Raw genomic sequence first — 18,535 nt, 5'->3', positions numbered from 1 at the left:
CGTCATCAGGGGCGGGGCCGGCGGCGCTCTGGCGTCATAAGCGCGCGCCGCACCCGGAAGAGACGTGGCAGCGGAGGGATAATCGGAGCAGCCCGAGGGGAGAGACCAGAGTGGTGGGTTGGCTGAGTGCGGCGTCCGTCCTTCCGCGCCTCGGACCGGCGCTCGCACCCGTCGAGACCGGTACCGCAGCGGATCAGTAACACCGAGAGTGGGGTTTGTGGAGGAGGTGGGGGCGGGGCTTGGAGGGGGTGGGGTTCAGGAGGGGCCCGTGGGGGCGGGGTCGGTGGTATCGCAGAGTAGCTGATGGAGGGGTCGGCCGGGGGAAGGATGCAGGAGGAATGAGGGGTCTCCAGAGGCGGTATTTATGCAGGGGGCGTGGCCCAGAATGAAGAGGGGCAGTGGACAGGAATTTGGGGTTGGGGCGAATACGAGAGTGTCTAGGGGAGTTAAAGAGTAGAAACAGACTGGGCTGGTGAGTGTGTCGTGGCGGCCAGCAGGACCCGGCTCCCTACCAACTCAAGCCCCTTCCGCAGGGCCTACCATGGGGCTTTGCAAGTGCCCCAAGAGGAAGGTGACCAACCTGTTCTGCTTCGAACACCGGGTCAACGTCTGCGAGCACTGCCTGGTAGCCAATCACACCAAGGTGGGCCTTCAGGGGAGGGGCTGCGCGGGGCGCTGGGTGGGCAGGCCGTCTTGGCTTCCTCCAAATCCCTGAAGGGCCGGCGCTAGAATGGAAGCTCCAGGAGGGCGAGGACTTGGTCTATGTCGTTCACTGCTCTATCCCCAGCCCTTAGGACAGAGTCTGGCACACAGTCTGTGCTCAATAAATGTTTATTATTGAGCAAATGAAAGGATGAGTCTCCTCTGTGATGAGGGAGAAGGCAGTTGGGCCTTGGAGAGATGGGCTGTGGAGCCCCTGCTCCAGTTGTGACCTCTCTCTCCCACTCCAGTGCATCGTCCAGTCCTACCTGCAGTGGCTCCAAGATAGCGACTATAACCCCAATTGCCGCCTGTGCAACGTCCCCCTGGCCACCCGGGAGACGACCCGCCTCATCTGTTATGGTGAGGCCTGGGCACCTTGGGGGGATCAGGACAGGCCCAGCTTGGTGACCAGTTTCCAGGCCCTCCCTAAGCATGTGGACAGTGAGACCCCCAAGCCTGGGAGGCTGGAGCCCCAGATTAGTCCTCCTAGGTTACTTACCTTCTGTGTGAGCTCAAGCAAGTCATTTTCCCTTTCTAGGCCTCAGTGTCTTTCCCTAAAAATTAGAGCTCCCTCAATCTTGAGGGTTGAGCGAGAGCCAGTCAACCTTGTGGGTGTGGTTGTGGCTGCGAGCAGTAGCTGGCTGGCCCAGCAGTGAGCTGAAAGCATGGGGCTTTCAGACATTCAGGATCCATTACTGATTCCAAGATTAACCAGAGAGGAAGTGAGTTTCCGCAGTCAAGTCAGCTAAAAGAAGTCAGCAGACACGTGTCATGACCTTGACCTGACTGCTGTAAGAACCTTAGCTCCACTTTTTGAAGGAGCTAGCAAAAAAATGGGCTCCCCTTGTGCTTCTCAGTATGAGTGCATGTGTATATGTGCGTGAATTTCACATGCATTGTGTCTTTACATAAGTATTGGTGTGTTCCTTAGTACCTGTGGGTGAGTGAATGGGTAAATATGTGTGAACATATGAACACGTGTGGGGTGGGGTTGCAGGAGAATGCGTGGGTGAGAGTTCTCAAGTGTTAGCAAGCGTGCGCGTGTAGATGTGGATGTGTGAGAGTTAGTGTGCCCGTAAGTGTAGATACAAGGGATGGCATGTGCGTTTGATTATGTGTAAACACATGTACCCTTGTGCTCCTGGATGTGTACATGCGTGTGTGGGCCTGTGTATGTCTAGGAACCTTTTCTGAAACTGTCCTTGATTGGCTGTCAGTTGAAGGAGCTTGTGATGAGAGCAGGTCCAGAGAGGACTCACAGAAAGGGTGGGTGGCATCTTCTTCCCACCCACCCCCATCCCCTGGTGGGCTGGGGAGCTTGGTAGTATCTACCTTGACTTAGTTGGACAACAATGGCCAGGAATGCCAGAGTCTTAGGGAACACTGATGAAATGGACCTGGGGTGAGGATGGCGGGGAGAGGGCTCTGGGCTTACATATATCTGTGCATATATCCCTGTGGTGGGCTGGGGGCTGTTGCTGTGTCGTCTTCCTCATGCTTCTTCTCCTGTTTTGTGGGCTCCAAGATCTCTTCCATTGGGCCTGCCTCAATGAACGTGCTGCCCAGCTCCCCCGAAACACAGCACCTGCTGGCTACCAGTGCCCCAGCTGCAGTGGCCCCATCTTCCCCCCAGCCAACCTGGCTGGCCCCGTGGCCTCCACGCTGAGAGAGAAGCTGGCCACAGTCAACTGGGCCCGAGCAGGACTGGGCCTTCCTCTGGTGAGAGTTCCTCTGCCCTGGGTCCCACCTGGGCTGATGGGTGAATGGGGACAGCACTGGGCAGGCTGGTGACATAGGTTCCTTCCTCCAGATCGATGAAGTGGTGAGCCCGGAGCCTGAGCCCCTCAACACCTCCGACTTCTCTGACTGGTCCAGCTTTAATGGTAAGTGGTGGTCTCCCCTGCCTTTGGGACCCTTGCCTCCCTGCTCTGCTGACAGCTCTCTTCCTGCCCACAGCCAGTGGTACCCCTGAACAAGAAGCGATAGCCAGCGCTTCTGCCCCAGCTTTCTACAGCCAAGTCCCCCGGCCCCCCGCTTCCCCGAGCAGGCCCGAGCAGCACACGGTGATCCACATGGGCAATCCCGAGCCCTTGACTCACGGTGAGCCGGGGAATTGTCCAGGCCAGAGGAGGATAGAAAGGGAGTGGGGTGGTTTGTGTGGAGGGAGCTCAGGGGTCCAGAGACCCACCTGGCGGGACCCTTCCTCACTCCGAGCACAGACCTTACCTCCCCACAATTCCGAGGTGCTCTGTCAGGCTGAGAAGGGCAAGGAGCTGGCCTCCCCTCTCCCCACCCCACTACCGGCCAGTTTCTCTGAGCCTGTGGATGCTGGTGGCTCTGTCCCTGCAGCCTCAGCCCCCAGGAAGGTGTATGATACGCGGGATGATGACCGGGCACCAGGCCTCCATGGGGACTGCGATGATGACAAGTACCGTCGCCGGCCTGCCCTGGGCTGGCTGGCCCAGCTGCTCAGGTACACAGGGTCAGGTGGGGCAGGAAGCCAGGAAGGGGCAGGAGAGGAAGTGAGAGCCAGAGGCCCCAGGCAGGACGATTTCATGACAAAAGGGGCTTGTTGTGGGTAGTGAGGGTAGCTGGTACTGGAGCTGTGCAGAGAGGCCTGGGCCTGGCAGTAGAAGTCTTGGGTCTACCCCTCTCCGAGGCTGTTTCCTCAACTGCTACATAGGAGGTTTGGACACGAACACTTTGAGGCCACTTCCTGCTCTGACACTACCTGACCTTTGTGACTCTCCCTGTGCCTGACACATTCCAGTTTCCAGAACAGTTGTTGCTTCAGCTGGTGTGAGTGGCGCAGTCACCCTTGTAGTGGGCAGGTGCAGGGGTGATCCCTCCCACGGCACACTCGCGGAGACGAGGCTCAGGGATGGTGGTGCTGGGGCCAGAAGACGAGTGTCATGACTAGGGCTCCGCTACAGGCCACAGGGGCCTCCAGGGACTGAGGCCTGATCTGACTTTCCCTTCGTCCCTGCAGGAGCCGGGCTGGGTCTCGTAAGCGGCCACTGACCCTGCTCCAGCGGGCGGGGCTATTGCTGCTGCTGGGGCTACTGGGCTTCCTGGCCCTCCTTGCCCTCATGTCTCGCCTGGGCCGGGCTGCAGCTGACAGCGATCCTAACCTGGACCCGCTCATGAACCCTCACATCCGTGTGGGTCCCTCCTGAGCCCTTGCTTGTGGCTGGGCCAGCCTGGGACCTGGCGGCCTAAGGAGGGGAGCTGGGGAGATCTGGGGGCCCTTCTTCTCTGCTCCTCTCCCTCAAGCCTGAGACACTAAGATCCCAGGCCCAAAGCTGAGTCCACCAGAGTGGCCGCAGGCTGGGCCTGGGGTCCCTGTAGGTCAAGCATTTTCTTGACCTGTTTTTCCTGGGTCTCCAGCCTCCCATCCCCCACTCCACAGAGGAGATGACAGGTGGAAATAAATGACAGACTTTATTAAAATACCCGAAGCAGCCTTTTCCTTCCCCCTTCTCAGCCCAGTCCCCAGTCCTCAGTGGTTCTCCTCCCGGTACTGGAGGGCCATGAACTCGAGGGACAGGCGGTTGAAGAACATGGCTCCGTTGAGCACTGGGCAGAGGAAAGAGCCCCCGTCAGCCTTCCCTGCCCCCTCCTTGCCGTGTTTCAGGGTTCCAAAGCTCCCCCTCTCCCTTCATGCACCCCTCTCCCACTCACTCAGAATGGTCAGGGAAAAGCACCGAAAAAACTTGACATCTGTCATCTCAGCGTAGAGTGACCCCATGGCGGCCCAGCAGATGCTGATCACCTGGGAGAACTGTAGACGGGAGAACCGTCCAGGGGAGAGTGGCCCACTGACACAGCAGAAGGGTTTCCCTCAGCCCCTGGGCCTCCCTGACCAGCCCTTGAGCCCTGCCCCCGGCCTACCATCAGGACCACTGTGTAGCGGAAGCTCATGCGGTCGTAGTGGTGGGTGACGCAGAAGTGGTGCACATCGCTGGCGAAGATGCACAGGTGTATAAAGAAGAGCATCATTGCAGCCATGGTGAGCATCATGCCTTGTGGGAAAAAGAGCACAGCCACGCGGTCCCGCCACCGCATCCTGGCGGCAGCAGAGACTCAAGTCAGACGGTAGAGCTGAGTAAGCCGACACTGCCCAGCACAAGCAGCTGAGCCTCTGGTTCTAGAGTGCACAGTCTGGAATAGCAGTGAGATTCTAGAACCAGGAGAACATTGGAGGGGGCAAGAGTCTAGAACATTGGTTCCAGCCAATACAGGAGTGTTTCATGGGTGGCCAGGGAGCTTGGAATTGTGGAGGAGTAGTGGACTAGAGGTACAGGCCAGTGGTCTGACCACTGAGTCCTCTCAGCCTCCTCCCTACCAGAGGAGGTAGTGTGGGCACATTCTACAGATGAAGGACTGGATCTCAGAAAAGTGGAGGGGCATGTCCTAGGTGCACCCCAAAACTTAGGCAGATGAGAGATTAGGACCCAGATGTATAGCTGGAGGGCATTCCCAGGTGAGGGAGGCCTGGGCTGGATCCCGAGCTCCAAGCGTTTGCTCCAGCCTCTAATGGGGAGGAACTGAGGGAAGGGAAGGGACAGCAGATTCCCCATAGCTGGCCTGGGACCTTCCCCATGCCCTCCCCTGTGTGGCCCGGAGAGCAACTGGCTTTTCCATCCTCTCCCCAGATGTTCCTCTAGGACCTGATGCTGCCTGGCTTTCCCTTCTGGCCCTCAGAGCATTTTCACACCCATCACCTCTGTCACTCCAACAGTCCCAGAAGGAAGCTGGGGCCGGTGGCATAAATCCTGTGAGTCAGAAGCACAGAGAGGGGTTGTCAGCTCCAGCTTTCACAGCCAGTGAGCGAGGGCACTGGTACTGAGACTGGGATCCGATTCCACCTGAGGCTGTGCAATGGGCAGGGACGGTTAGAAGCCCAGAAGAAAGCGTTTCCTCTGTGCGTGTGAGAGGTGAAACCTCCAGGACTGTCAACAGATAAGCCAGAACAACAGCCAGAAATGGTGTGGAGGGACACGCAAGCTCCCGGGAACTAAAGCAGACGAAGAGGGCGGCCTTGATGTTGAGCTCGGCCGCCTCCACTGCCTCCTGCCTGCCTGTCTGCCCCGCAAGTTAGGTCCCGGGTCACGCCAAGACCCGAAGGCTCCTGCCTTGAAGTGGGAGGGTTAGAGCCTGACCCCACCACCCAGGCTTGCTGCCCAGTGTCATTGATCACAACAGCCCCTCACACCCCCATCCTAACATATTAGAGGGGTGATGCCCCAATGCCCAGCCGTGGTCCTGCTGTTGAAACAATTGTTTGCACCTTAGTTCTCATTTGCATACAAATGAACTTTTATACATTAGGGCTCCTAGCTCAATGCCATTTTAAAAATTATCCAAGTAGTGTATGAATATCTTCTTGTAAAAGAGTTGCATAATACATAGCATTCAGAGGGAAAGGTAACCGTCTCCCTCGTCCACCCCCACTCCTCCAGAGGTAACCCCTTCAACAGTATGGTGAATGGGTGTCTTTTGGGTCACTTCTTGATATAACTTTATACACCTACACGTACATACACATGCATAATTTTAAAAACCTGAAAAAATCACCATATGTGGTTGTCAAAGTTTAATTTTCAAAAAGTTAAAAACAAGCTATGTAAGTATGGAAGGAACATGTAACTAAAGTGTATTAACTCACCAGTGAGGGGGTTCCCCCTCAGTAATGTGGTCCTGCATCTTTTTTTTTTTTTTTTTGTGAGGAAGATCAGCCCTGAGCTAACATCCGATGCCAATCCTCCTCTTTGGAAGGATTGACAAGAGATGTTGCCAAGAGGAAGATTGGCAACAGATGTTAGCTCTAACGGGTTACTCTTTCTCAGCAAAATAATAATAATAATCCTTCGGTGGGCTTGTGAGATAATGCCCCAGTGTGACATTGGAAGGACATGTTACACTCTTGGTCTTATTTCCAAATTTTGGATTATTTTTCTTGACAGTATTCTACAACTTTTTTTTAAGTTTATAGATTTCTTGGAGTAGATCTAAATTTTTCTGCTCTTCATTTTCTTAAGATTATAGCCTCATAGGCTGAAATCTTCATGTGTATTTTTTTATTCAGCCTCTGAACATCTCATAGACTTAGGGGTCAGCAAACTTTTTCTGTAGAGGACCAGATAGTAAATGTTTTAGGTTTTGCCAGCCATAGAGTCTCTGTTGCAACTACTCTACTCTGTTGTAGTGCAAAAGTAGGCATAGGTAATATGTAAACAAATGGGCATAGCTGTGTTCTGATGAAAGTTTTTGTTTAGGGACACAAATATGAATTTCATATAATTTTCAGTGTCATTAATCACAACAGCTCCATAAAATGTCGTTCTTATTTTTTTTCAACCATTTAAAAATGAAAAAAAATCTTACTTCACAGGCCATATGAAAACAGGCAGTGGGCTGTGTTTGGCCCACAAGACCCCTCCCAAAGAAGAATTAAACAAAGTCATTTCCATCCCACCCTCAATGCCTCAGCCCGTCATAAGTAATGTTTCAAGGACCACATTGATAAAGTCTTTATCTCCTTTTCAGCCATTCAAACTCAGCGTGTCTCAATTTGAACTCCAAGTCATTACTTGTCTTCAGCTCTTCACCTCGTTTGTTCCAATCACAAATCTGAGAATTATCCCCAACATCTTGGCCCAGCCCTTCACTCAGCACATCCCATCAGTCACTTAAGATCTGCTGAGTCTGTCTTCTAAGCGCGGTACAATAGGAGTTCTCAAATTTAAATGCATCAGAACTACTTGAGGACTTTTTAAAAAGAAGCTAGGTCTAGGGGAGCCCAGAGTCTCATAAGGCGCCACAGGTAATTCTGAAGGCAATTCTGATGCACCTCAGAGGATCAGGCCGTGAGAACACTACGCTAGAGGCACCATCCGGCGAACTGTACGTACATTTAATCCTCGCAGCGCCCCTGTGAAGTATGTACCCCAATTTTAGGAATAGGGGAAACTGGGCCGCTGTCCAGGTAACGAGGCAATGGCAGGATGCCAGGCACACGCTCTCGGGCTCCGCGGCCCGCGCTCCGTCCTCTGCATCTAGGGGCATGATCCGCTGACCCTTGCCTGCAGTCGTGCAGGGCTGGGAGCCACGACCCGCCCTCCTTCTGGGAGGGCAGCAACTCTACCAGTCCCACAACATCCTTCCACTTGAGTAGCTGTGGGAACCCAGGCTTTTCCGGAACCTCTTCGCTCGGGGAGGAAAGGTGCAGGGGAACTCTAGCCTCGAAGGACCCAGGCTGCAGGGGGACGTTTCACATGAAGGACTGCCTCGTTTCAACAACAACTTTATGGCTCCCGGAAGTGCCTCCTCCCCATCCCCTTCCCAGCCTCACGCCTGTGGGCTGCGGTTGGAGCGATGGCGGCGGCAGCCGCTGGGCCCGGCCCGGGGTCTGCACCTGGGGACTCCCCGGAGGGGCCCGAGGCGGAGGCTCCGGAGCGTCGGCGGAAGGCGCACGGGATGCTGAAGGTTTACTACGGCCTCTCGGAGGGGGAGGCGGCGGGGCGCCCCGCGGGGCCCGACCCCCTGGACCCGATAGATCTCAACGGGGCGCACTTTGACCCGGAAGTGTATTTGGACAAGGTATGTGCATGGGGGGGCCAGGCCCCCGATGTATTGCACCCCCAGATCATGCCTCCGACTTTGTTGCGGGGGTGAGGGAAGCAGGAGTTCATAAAGACGACCCTCGGCCAGGACGACCCTCGCTGGACAGCAGGGGCAGAGCTGGATCTAAGGGGGCGTGGGCAGATTTGGAATGGCCTGGGGGGGTGCGGAGTCTGAGGTGTCCAGGGCTGATGTTCTGATAGGCCCGGGAGAGGGGGCGTGGCCCAGGCGCTGACAGGCGCAGGACCCGGCCTTGGCTGAGTCCGAGTATTTCAAATGTTGATAAACCCCAAATAGGGTCGAACCCAGTAACTCCTGAGCTGTGCTACTTATAGGCTCCATGTCTGGGATTCCTGACAAGGATGGGATCAGGGTTTTCTTGCACTGAAAGCCCACCAGTTAGGGGCAAGCGGGGGGACATGAGTGCCCTCTGACCTGAACACTAACCACCCAGTTTCCTCCAGCTGCGTAGAGAGTGCCCCCTGGCCCAGCTGATGGACAGTGAGACGGACATGGTGCGACAGATCCGGGCTCTAGACAGCGACATGCAGACCCTGGTCTATGAGAACTACAACAAGTTCATCTCAGCCACAGGTGAGCCCACTGGGATACACTCCCCACAGTCCCACGTCCCCCAGGTCCTCCTCCTGTGTTGGGGAAACCAGCAGGGGATTTAGAGGGAGAAGACCCAGATTCCTACCCTGCCGTGTTATTAATCCACTCTCACCTCTCTCAGAGCTTTTGTGATCAGACGACTACAGAGGTAATAACTGCTCTCAGAGGGTCATTTTGAGGACCAAAGGGGAGAAAGGACAAAGTGAAATTTTAAAATGAAATGAATTTATCTGAAGCACTTAGAATCTCTGACACTAAGGATGCCTCCTCAATAAGTGTTAGTGTCTCTCATTAGTGGTAGCCTTCTTCTCTGGTCCAAGTCTCTCTTGAGGATGGACTTGTCTCTCTCTTTCTCCTTTCGTTCTCTTTTTTTAAATTAAGCAAAGAGACAGAAAATTTATGACATTAAGATCATATAGGGGCCGGCCCGGTGGCGTAGTGATTAAGTTCATGTGCTCTACTTCGGTGGTCTGGGGTTCACAGGTTCGAATCCCGGGTGTGGACCAACACACTGCTCATCAAGCCATGCTGTGGTGGTGTCCCACATACAAAATAGAGGAGGACTGGCACAGATGTTAGCTCAGGACCACTCTTCCTCAAGCAAAAAGGGAAGATTGGCTACAGATGTTAGCTCAGGGCCAATCTTCCTCACCAAAAAAGAAAAAAACAAGAAAGATCATCATGTAAAGGGTTTTTTCCCTTCTGTCCGCTTTATTCTCAATTCAAGACAGTGCTAGAAGATGTTCAGCCATCATCCACACTAGCTTCTGACTTGTGTTGGTGAAATGCACGACTCAGACTTTTGTAATAGTTTTGGACCCATGTGTACTTAGTCCTAGAGGCAGATCCCAAGGGTCTACCTGCAATCCCTGGGAATGTTCCGTGAACCTCTGGCCTCTCTTACTCTGCTGGTGTCACAATGCGGGGAGGAGGGGTAGTAACACATAGTTATTGTTTTTTTATCTGATTTGAAGCAGGTTCAATGAGTAGGTGCCTTTCTATTTGCTAATACCGTCATCAAACAGCAAGAAATAATTTTTTTCTTTTTTTTTTGTGAGGAAGATCAGCCCTGAGCTAACATCCGTGCTAATCCTCCTCTTTTTGCTGAGGAAGACTGGCTCTGAGCTAACATCTATTGCCAATCCTCCTCCTTTGCTTTTCTTCCCCAAAGCCCCAGTAGATAGTTGTATGTCATAGTTGCACATCCTTCTAGTTGCTGTATGTGGGACGTGGCCTCAGCATGGCTGGACAAGCGGTGCATCAGTGCGCGCCGGTGATCCGAACCTGGGCCACCAGTAGCGGAGCGCGCGCACTTAACCGCTAAGCCACGGGCCGGCCCAAAAAATAATTTCTTTTAAAATTTTTTTTTTTTTAATTTTTATTTATTTATTTTTTTCCCCCGAAGCCCCAGTAGATAGTTGTATGTCATAGATGCACATCCTTCTAGTTGCTGTGTGTGGGACGTGGCCTCAGCATGGCCGGAGAAGTGGTGCATCAGTGCGGGCCCGGGATCCGAACCCGGGCCGCCAGCAGCGGAGCGCACACACTTAACCGCTAAGCCATGGGACCGGCCCAGAAGAAATAATTTCTATGCTGAGAAATTTCTCACAGGAATTTTGCAAACATTACATTTTCCATTCCATAGAATATGTACATATAATGTTTTGACGCTTAGCTCTTGCTTAATAGAGTTGGTTTGTTATTTTGTCTTTTTCCAAAGAAAGAGGGAGAAAATTATAAAGTGGGTGTTGAAGTCAGGGATTCTAAATCTATAAAGACTATAAAGTCTTATATTCATTGAAGGCGTCTCCTTTTTTTTGGTGGGAGAAGGAGGGCCAAGGGCTGTTCTGCACGTTGGTGATACAGCAATGAGCCAGCTGGATCAAGCTCCTGCCTGGGGCCGAAATTCTAGTTGAGGAGACAGACAATAAATGAATACACAGGGCCGGCCCGTGGCTTAGCGGTTAAGTGCGCGCGCTCCGCTACTGGTGGCCGAGGTTCGGATCCCGGGCACGCACCGACGCATTGCTTCTCCGGCCATGCTGAGGCCGTGTCCCACATACAGCAACTAGAAGGCTGTGCAACTATGACGTACAACTATCTACTGGGGCTTTGGGGGGAAAAAAAAAAGGAAGAGGATTGGCAATGGATGTTAGCTCAGAGCCGGTCTTCCTCAGCAAAAAGAGGAGGATTAGCATGGATGTTAGCTCAGGGCTGATCTTCCTCACACACACAAAAAAATGAATACACAAATAAAAGTGTAGTAGGTGCTATAAGAAAAAAATAGAGTGAGAGGAAAGAGTAATGTTTGTGTGGGATCCGCCTTTGCCAGGGTAAGTATGAGAAGGCCCTCTGAGGTGGTCACATTTGAGCGGGGCCTTGAGGAGCAAGATGCAGCGTCAGGGAGAAGAGGGTGGGGGAGGAACAGCAGGGGCAGAGGCTCTGAAGAGGGAGTGTGTCCCGTGCATTCACATCGCTGCAGGGAGTTGAGAGAGGAGGCGGGGAGCAGGAGGGTGGTAGGCGATTATTTCTCCCCTTATTTCTTACTTTATCTTTTTTCCATTCTTAAAAATTAGGTTAGCTAACATTTTATATATTTTATTTTTTTCAGTGACCCTGATCCTTGATTTATGTATCAGTTCTCCCACTTGAAAAGTGTGTTAATTTCTGCTTTTAGCTGTATTAGTTCCTTCTTTCTGTTTTCTTTTGATTTCTTTTGTAGTACTGTTTCTAACTTCTTGAGTTGAATGTTTATTCTAAGTTGTTACTGTAGGGATTTCAGACTGATTTCCTCTGACCATTGCTTTAGCTGTATCCTATCACTTCTGATCTAGAGTGTTTTCATTGTTATTATCATTCAAAGAGGCTGCAATTTCAATTTTGATTTCCTTTTTTTTTTTTTTTATAATTTTATTTATTTATTTTTCCCCCAAAGCCCCAGTAGATAGTTGTATGTAATAGCTGCACATCCTTCTAGTTGCTGTATGTGGGACGCAGCCTCAGCATGGCCGGAGAAGCGGTGCGTTGGTGCATGCCCGAGATCCGAACCCTGGGCCGCCAGCAGCGGAGCGCGCACACTTAACCGATAAGCCACGGGGGCCGGCCCTGATTTCCTTTTTGACCTAATAGTTGATTAAGAATGAGGGTGAGGGTTTTTTCCTTCAAATAATGGAATCTCTTTGTTTTCTAATGTTGTTATTAATTTCCACTTTCATTGCATTGTGACCAGAGAATGCTGTCTGTACCATTTCAATTTCTTTTCTTTTGTAAATGTATTGAGATTTTCTTTATGAGCTAATATGTGGTAAGGTTTTGCTGTACTCTACGGAATCTTGAAAAGAATTCAATATAAATCAAGTAGGTTGACCATATTAATTACGTTGTTTAGGACTTCTGTAGCTTCATTTGGTTTTTGTCCACTTGAGCTGTCGTGGATTGACAGAGGTGAATTCAAGTCTCCTACGATAGGTGTGTTTCTGCTCCTCCTCCTTGCTTTCCTTTATGAATATTGAAGGTAAGTTCAGGAGTGGAATTAGAGGAGTTAGTTGGGAAATGTTGGCAGTAGTTGGACGCAACTTGCCGATGGGCTGAATGTGGGTGAAAGAAAGATAAGCATTGGGCCAGCCCGCCCGGTGGAGAAGCGGTTAAGTGTGTGTGCTCCACTTCGGTGGCCCAAGGGTTTGCAGGTTCGGATCCTGGGCGCACACCGACGCACCGCTTGTCAAGCCATGCTGTGGCAGCGTCCCATATGAAAAAAATAGAGGAAGACGGGCACGGATGTTAGCCCAGGGCCCATCTTCCTCGGCAAAAAAGAGGAGGATTGGCATCAGATGTTAGCTCAGGGCTGATCTTCCTCACAAAAAATAAATAAATAAATAAATAAATAAACGTTTAAAGAAAGAAAGAAAGATAAGCATCAAAGATAACTCTTGGGAAATGGCCAGGAGCCAGGATGGCAAAGATTAGTGGAGGAACCGGTTTGGGGAAAGTCAAGATTTCTGTTTTGGACATCTCGTACTTAAGCTGCCTGTTTGCCATCCACATCCGGGTATTCAGTAGGTCGGTAGGCAGGGCCCTGGTCAGGACTGGAGGCAGAAATGTCTGAGTCACCACAGCCTCGAGACTGAATGAGCCCCTTGGAGAGGGAGAGGGAGAGCGGAATGCACAGCTCTTTCCGTTCACCCTGCAGATTTGGAGAGCCTTGATCTTTGCTTGTATTTTCTCTGTGAAGTGTGAAACAGTTGAGAGTTGGGGGCACATATTGGAGTTCTGAGGACTGAAGAGAAAATGTTAGTTTGGAAAATGGGAAAGCAGACCCACGAGAGGGTTTGAAGAGCAGCTGGGTGGTGTGGAGTGCCACCGTGGGACTTGAAGTCCTCAGTTAAAGGGAGGCCAGTTGGCGTGATCTTGTGACCTAGGTTCCGCTGTTCAGGTGTGCGGGGTAGGTGGCTAGTCGGGCTTAACCTGCGGTAGGGTTTCGCTGACAAGTAGTGGAGGGAAGGGAACAAGAGACGCAAGGGGGTTTGTAAATGGGCGATGATCTGGTGGAGGACCACAGATTCTAAGACGAGTGAGGAGGGAAGGCCGCCATGAGCGGTGTTATGAGTAGTGACAGATGCTGGGGGCAGTGGGTCTGGAGTTCCTGAAGAGGCCAAGGGATGGTTCGAGTGGTTGACAGGGTGAGTGATGGGGATTACAGAAGGTGGCGAGGCAGGAAGCCGGGATTTGAGAGGAGTCAGTTCTTGCTGAGGAAGGAGAGGGCGCCACAGAGGAGGCAGAGGCAAGAATGGATGGAATTGAGGTCAGAGAACAGAGTCAAGAGTGTCCGAAGGCTTCTCCACGTGGATGTTGATGTTCACAGGGAGGTGATAGTGATAGGAACCGAGTGGCGTGGCAAAGAGGATGGTAGGATGACAAGAGAGGTGTAGTTTGGCGGCATGGTCTTCAAGAAGCTGGGGTTTTGTAGGGAGGAGCAGTAGCAACTATGGAGAAGTGTTAAGGGGCCAGGCCCTGAGGCTCCTTGGGTGTGGAAGGAAGAATGGCTTCCTTAAGCAGGTTTCTGTCAGGACAAAAGGGAAAGGTTGACCGTATTCCAGAAGGTGGAGTGAAAGGGTGTGGGAGGTTTGGGAAGGAGATAAAGGTGAACAAGTATTTATTGTCTCCCCGTGCCACAGTGCGCTGGGCAGGAGGATGCCCCTGGGGATGAGCAGACAGGTCCCTGCTCAGTGCCCTGAGCTCTCCTTTGGATCTGGCCGTCTTCTGAGGGCAGGGACTGTGGTTCCGCCTGCTGTCTCTGCACTGAACCAGGGCCAGGGGCACACAAGCGGTGCTCAGAAGATGCCTGCTGCCCTGACATAATGACCCCTCCCCCCGTTTACTGGGACCGAGCACCACTGCAGCCTTATCGCACCCATCATCAATGCGACCCTCAAGGAGCCGGCTCAGGCACCTTTGGGAAGGGGCGCGTGTGTGAGAGCATTCAGACCGTGGCTCAAGCTGAGTGCTGCACCTGCGCGTCTAGTCATCTCCTTGTCCCTCTCCTGCGCCCTTGCCCTCCCAGACACCATCCGGAAGATGAAGAACGATTTCCGGAAGATGGAGGACGAGATGGACCGGCTGGCCACCAACATGGCCGTGATCACGGACTTCAGTGCGCGCATCAGCGCCACGCTGCAGGACCGCCACGAGCGCATCACGAAGCTGGCAGGTGGGCCCCAGCCCAGAGCGGGTGCTAAAGTGGGCCACCCTCAGAGCTTTGGGCCTAACACCACTTCCGTCGGTCCCCCAGGGGTCCACGCGCTGCTGCGGAAGCTGCAGTTCCTCTTCGAGCTGCCCTCGCGCCTCACCAAGTGCGTGGAGCTGGGCGCCTACGGGCAGGCGGTGCGTTACCAGGGCCGCGCGCGGGCCGTGCTGCAGCAGTACCAGCACCTGCCCTCATTCCGCGCCATCCAGGACGACTGCCAGGTCATCACGGCTCGCCTGGCCCAGCAGCTGCGGCAGCGCTTCAGGTGCGGCTCCGGGGCCTGCATCCCACCCCCGCCGGGCTCCTGCCCAGCGCTTTCCTGTCTCCCCCACCCCCAGCCCCACCCGCCAATTCTCTCTTCCTGCCCTTCACCGCCCTCTCCCTCGCCCCAGGGAGGGCGGCTCGGGCGCCCCCGAGCAGGCGGAGTGCGTGGAGCTGCTGCTGGCCCTGGGCGAGCCGGCGGAGGAGCTGTGCGAGGAGTTCCTGGCGCACGGCCGCGGGCGGCTGGAGGAGGAGCTGCGAAGCCTGGAGGCGGAGCTGGGGCCCTCCCCTCCGGCTCCCGACGTCTTAGAGTTCACCGACCGCGGTGGCAGCGGCTTTGTCGGCGGCCTCTGTCAGGTGGCGGCGGCCTACCAGGAGCTCTTTGCGGCCCAGGGCGCGGCCGGTGCCGAGAAGCTGGCAGCCTTCGCCCGGGAGCTGGGCGGCCGCTACTTTGCGCTGGTGGAGCGGCGGCTGGCGCAGGAGCAGGGTGGCAGTGACAACTCGCTGCTGGTGCGGGCGCTGGACCGCTTCCACCGGCGCCTGCGGGCGCCCGGGGCTCTGCTGGCCGCTGCGGGTCTCGCTGAGGCTGCCACGGAGATCGTGGAGCGAGTGGCCCGCGAGCGCCTGGGCCACCACCTGCAGGGCCTGCGGGCCGCCTTCCTGGGCTGCCTGACGGATGTGCGCCAGGCCCTGGCAGCCCCTCGCCTGGCTGGGAAGGAAGGCCCCGGCCTGGCCGAGTTGCTGGCCAACGTGGCCAGCTCCATCCTGAGCCACATCAAGGCCTCCCTGGCTGCCGTGCACCTCTTCACCGCCAAGGAGGTGTCTTTCTCCAACAAGCCCTACTTCCGGGTACGGCCTGACCCTGGGCATTCCTTTTTTTTTCTTTTTCTGGGTGTTCCTTTTTTTTATTTTTCTGGTCATTGTTTTATTCATCCTGCATGTTGGAAGCTACCAGGGCCCACAGTCCTTGCCCCAGGCACTGTGGATGTGGTTTCAGGCTGTGTCAGGAGGAAGGCCAGCTCAGCCTGGAGGGGTGTGGAAGGCTCTGAGGACCTCTGCAGGCAGGGTCCAGTGCTGGCTCTGCCCCGTCCCTCCCCCAAGCAGAGAAGCTGCCCTAGGGGACTGGAATGTAGGATGAAGCTGTCCCTTGGAGAGGGACCAGGGCATTTCAGGTCCCAGCAAAGGGTCACTAGCAGACCCTGCCTGGAAGAGGGGACCTGCTGTGTACCCGGGCGCCTCCTCCTCACAGGGCGAGTTCTGCAGCCAGGGTGTCCGTGAGGGCCTCATCGTGGGCTTCATCCGCTCCATGTGCCAGACGGCTCAGAGCTTCTGTGACAGCCCTGGAGAGAAAGGGGGTGCCACGCCACCTGCCCTGCTCCTGCTGCTCTCCCGCCTCTGCCTGGACTACGAGACGGCCACCATCTCCTACATCCTCACCCTCACTGATGAGCAGTTTCTCGTACAGGTGAACTGCTAGCTCATAGCAGGGAAGGGGCTGGTGGTGCCAACCCAGGAGGCTGGGCAGTGTCCTCATGGGTAGACCCAGGCCAGCTGCCTGTGCCCAACCCAACCTCCCCCTTGCCCAGCTGGTGCCCAGCTCCTGGTTGGCAGTGGCCCCTGAGCTGCCCCCAGTACCCACCACCTGTCTGACCTCTGCGTCGCCTGCTCAGGACCAGTCTCCGGTGACGCCCGTGAGCACACTGTGTGCGGAGGCCAGGGAGACGGCGCGGCGGCTGCTGACGCACTACGTGAAGGTGCAGGGCCTGGTGATATCGCAGATGCTGCGCAAGAGCGTGGAGACGCGGGACTGGCTCAGTACCCTGGAGCCGCGGAACGTGCGTGCTGTCATGAAGCGGGTGGTGGAGGACACGACAGCTATCGACGTGCAGGTGCTGCCCCAGGCTGGCCGGGGGCCCTGATGTGGCTGGGGTGCTGGGGGATCTAGACAGCAGCGGCTGGGCAGCACGTGCATCTACGGCCTCGTTCCTCCTCAGCCCTGGATTGTGGCATCATCGCCCGCATTTCACCTATGAGGAAGCTGAGGCCCAGAGTCACCCAGGAAACCAGAGCAGGGTTGGTGCTGAAAATTGGGCCTCAGTACTGACTCTTGTGGCCCACTTTTGCCCCACTTCACTGGTTCTATAAATAGTGACTGGGTACTACCAAGGTACCAGGCCCGGGCTACCCTGTGATTCTGGTAACAAATGTGATTCTTGTAACAAATGAGTATGTAGCTTAGGGCATCCTTGGCTCTCCTCCAGGGCACCTGGTGGGCTGGAGGTTCCCCAGGCTCTGGCCTCATTGCAGTGCCTCCTTCCACCACCAGGTGGGGCTCCTGTACGAAGAGGGTGTGCGCAAGGCCCAGAGCAGCGACTCCAGCAAGAGGACCTTCTCCGTGTACAGCAGCTCTCGGCAGCAGGGCCGTTATGCACCCAGCTATACACCCAGGTCTGGCTGGTCAGGGTAGCTCCAGGAGGAAAGCACAGAGGAGCACCAGGGTGCAGGGCAGGCTCTGATTGCTTATCTCCCCCAATCTAGTGCCCCAATGGACACCAACCTTTTGAGCAACATCCAGAAGCTGTTCTCTGAACGTATTGACGTGTTCAGCCCTGTGGAGTTCAACAAGGTCCGAAGTCCCCAGTGACCCCTGCCTTCCAGGGGCCCTTGGGAAGGCTTGCTGAAGCAGCCCCACACTGGTCCAGGGAGCCCCAGGACTCTGTCCTCCCAGTCTCTGTCTGAGGGCTGTTTTCGTCCAGAGCCCCACCATCACCATCCCATGGCCCTCTGCTGCGACCTTGGCGTCTGGGTGCTGGTCTAGTATGCCTCTTTGGTTCTTGTCCTTGTCCCCACAGTAGTCCTGGGTCCTCCCCGGGGATTCCTATTGACCCCAACCCAGCCCACCCTCAGGGACATGGTGGTCTTCTCCCTCTAACTTAGTAGCCTCCCCCTCCCCATGTCAGTGCTGAGCCTCATCTCTGCCTCTGAGTGCTGGGCCCTCTGTGTCCGCTCCCCTCCAGATGATGGTTGTGACGTTGTCTCTCCCCCTCCCTCTGACGGGCTCCTGGGACTTTCCACCCCATCACAGCTACTGGCATCTTATTGTCTCTCAGCCCCTGCCCAGAACGTGGGCACCCTTCCTCGGGGATCCAGTGCCCCTCCCTAACACTGCTGTCCGGAGATGCATCCCTGGGTCCCTCCCTGCAGGTGTCCGTGCTGACCGGCATTATCAAGATCAGCCTGAAGACGCTGCTGGAGTGTGTGCGGCTGCGCACCTTTGGGCGCTTCGGCCTGCAGCAGGTGCAGGTGGACTGCCACTTCCTGCAGCTCTACCTGTGGCGCTTCGTGGCCGACGAGGAGCTCGTGCACCTGCTGCTGGACGAAGTGGTGGCCTCAGCTGCGCTGCGCTGCCCGGACCCAGTGCCCATGGAGCCCAGCGTCGTCGAGGTCATCTGCGAGCGCGGCTAGGCCCGGCCGATGCCATGCACGGGCTTGCCCGGTCGCCCCAACCCTATCCCCTGGCCTCCCGCCCGCCGGCCCTTCCCCCGCGGCCTCGAGTCCCGCCCAATAAAGTCGTGTTGTCTCCTCCTCGCT

At 55.1% G+C, this 18,535-nt stretch overlaps 3 protein-coding genes across 7 annotated transcripts; 2 read left to right on the top strand and 1 right to left on the bottom strand.

Moving 5' to 3' along the window:
- The first annotated feature begins 36 nt into the window (after positions 1 to 36).
- Positions 37 to 4,156, top strand: ZFPL1 (zinc finger protein like 1). 5 transcript variants are annotated; one of them, XM_058526465.1, is made up of 8 exons: positions 37 to 113; positions 534 to 643; positions 951 to 1,062; positions 2,228 to 2,421; positions 2,513 to 2,585; positions 2,659 to 2,802; positions 3,052 to 3,175; positions 3,692 to 4,156. In XM_058526465.1, the coding sequence occupies exons 2-8, from the start codon at positions 542 to 544 to the stop codon at positions 3,876 to 3,878; spliced, it is 936 nt and encodes a 311-aa protein (XP_058382448.1). In that variant the 5' UTR covers positions 37 to 113; positions 534 to 541; the 3' UTR covers positions 3,879 to 4,156. The 5 variants fall into 5 exon arrangements, with proteins under 5 accessions (XP_058382448.1, XP_058382449.1, XP_058382446.1 ...); XM_058526463.1 differs by having other exon boundaries at positions 64 to 180; XM_058526461.1 differs by having other exon boundaries at positions 64 to 213.
- Positions 4,157 to 4,182: 26 nt separating this feature from the next.
- On the bottom strand, positions 4,183 to 4,767 carry TMEM262 (transmembrane protein 262). Its single transcript, XM_058526468.1, has 3 exons — positions 4,594 to 4,767; positions 4,384 to 4,483; positions 4,183 to 4,278 (listed from the first exon to the last, which is right to left on the bottom strand). The coding sequence occupies exons 1-3, from the start codon at positions 4,765 to 4,767 to the stop codon at positions 4,202 to 4,204; spliced, it is 351 nt and encodes a 116-aa protein (XP_058382451.1). The 3' UTR covers positions 4,183 to 4,201.
- A 2,966-nt stretch (positions 4,768 to 7,733) lies between these two features.
- On the top strand, positions 7,734 to 18,531 carry VPS51 (VPS51 subunit of GARP complex). The gene is made up of 10 exons (XM_058526457.1): positions 7,734 to 8,304; positions 8,790 to 8,919; positions 14,501 to 14,647; positions 14,729 to 14,948; positions 15,076 to 15,793; positions 16,194 to 16,409; positions 16,615 to 16,833; positions 17,271 to 17,392; positions 17,483 to 17,570; positions 18,149 to 18,531. The coding sequence occupies exons 1-10, from the start codon at positions 8,080 to 8,082 to the stop codon at positions 18,407 to 18,409; spliced, it is 2,346 nt and encodes a 781-aa protein (XP_058382440.1). The 5' UTR covers positions 7,734 to 8,079; the 3' UTR covers positions 18,410 to 18,531.
- Positions 18,532 to 18,535: the final 4 nt, after the last annotated feature.

This window comes from Diceros bicornis, chromosome 31 (genome assembly GCF_020826845.1).
Source record: "Diceros bicornis minor isolate mBicDic1 chromosome 31, mDicBic1.mat.cur, whole genome shotgun sequence".
Classification (NCBI taxonomy): domain Eukaryota; kingdom Metazoa; phylum Chordata; class Mammalia; order Perissodactyla; family Rhinocerotidae; genus Diceros; species Diceros bicornis.
The sequence above is the reverse complement of the archived record's forward strand: the minus strand, read 5'-3'. Positions and strand labels throughout refer to the sequence as shown.

Excerpts from the sequence above, each read along its gene's own strand:
- ZFPL1 (XM_058526465.1), top strand. The coding sequence starts at position 542 with ATGGGGCTTTGCAAGTGCCCCAAGAGGAAGGTGACCAACCTGTTCTGC. Across the intron at positions 644-950 it reads TGGTAGCCAATCACACCAAG|TGCATCGTCCAGTCCTACCT; the intron begins GTGGGCCTTCAG and ends CTCCCACTCCAG. Across the intron at positions 2,422-2,512 it reads CAGGACTGGGCCTTCCTCTG|ATCGATGAAGTGGTGAGCCC; the intron begins GTGAGAGTTCCT and ends TCCTTCCTCCAG.
- TMEM262 (XM_058526468.1), bottom strand. The coding sequence starts at position 4,767 with ATGCGGTGGCGGGACCGCGTGGCTGTGCTCTTTTTCCCACAAGGCATG. Across the intron at positions 4,484-4,593 it reads GCTACACAGTGGTCCTGATG|TTCTCCCAGGTGATCAGCAT; the intron begins GTAGGCCGGGGG and ends TCCCGTCTACAG. Across the intron at positions 4,279-4,383 it reads CTTTTCCCTGACCATTCTGA|TGCTCAACGGAGCCATGTTC; the intron begins GTGAGTGGGAGA and ends TCCTCTGCCCAG.
- VPS51 (XM_058526457.1), top strand. The coding sequence starts at position 8,080 with ATGGCGGCGGCAGCCGCTGGGCCCGGCCCGGGGTCTGCACCTGGGGAC. Across the intron at positions 16,410-16,614 it reads ATGAGCAGTTTCTCGTACAG|GACCAGTCTCCGGTGACGCC; the intron begins GTGAACTGCTAG and ends TCGCCTGCTCAG. Across the intron at positions 17,571-18,148 it reads GCCCTGTGGAGTTCAACAAG|GTGTCCGTGCTGACCGGCAT; the intron begins GTCCGAAGTCCC and ends CCCTCCCTGCAG.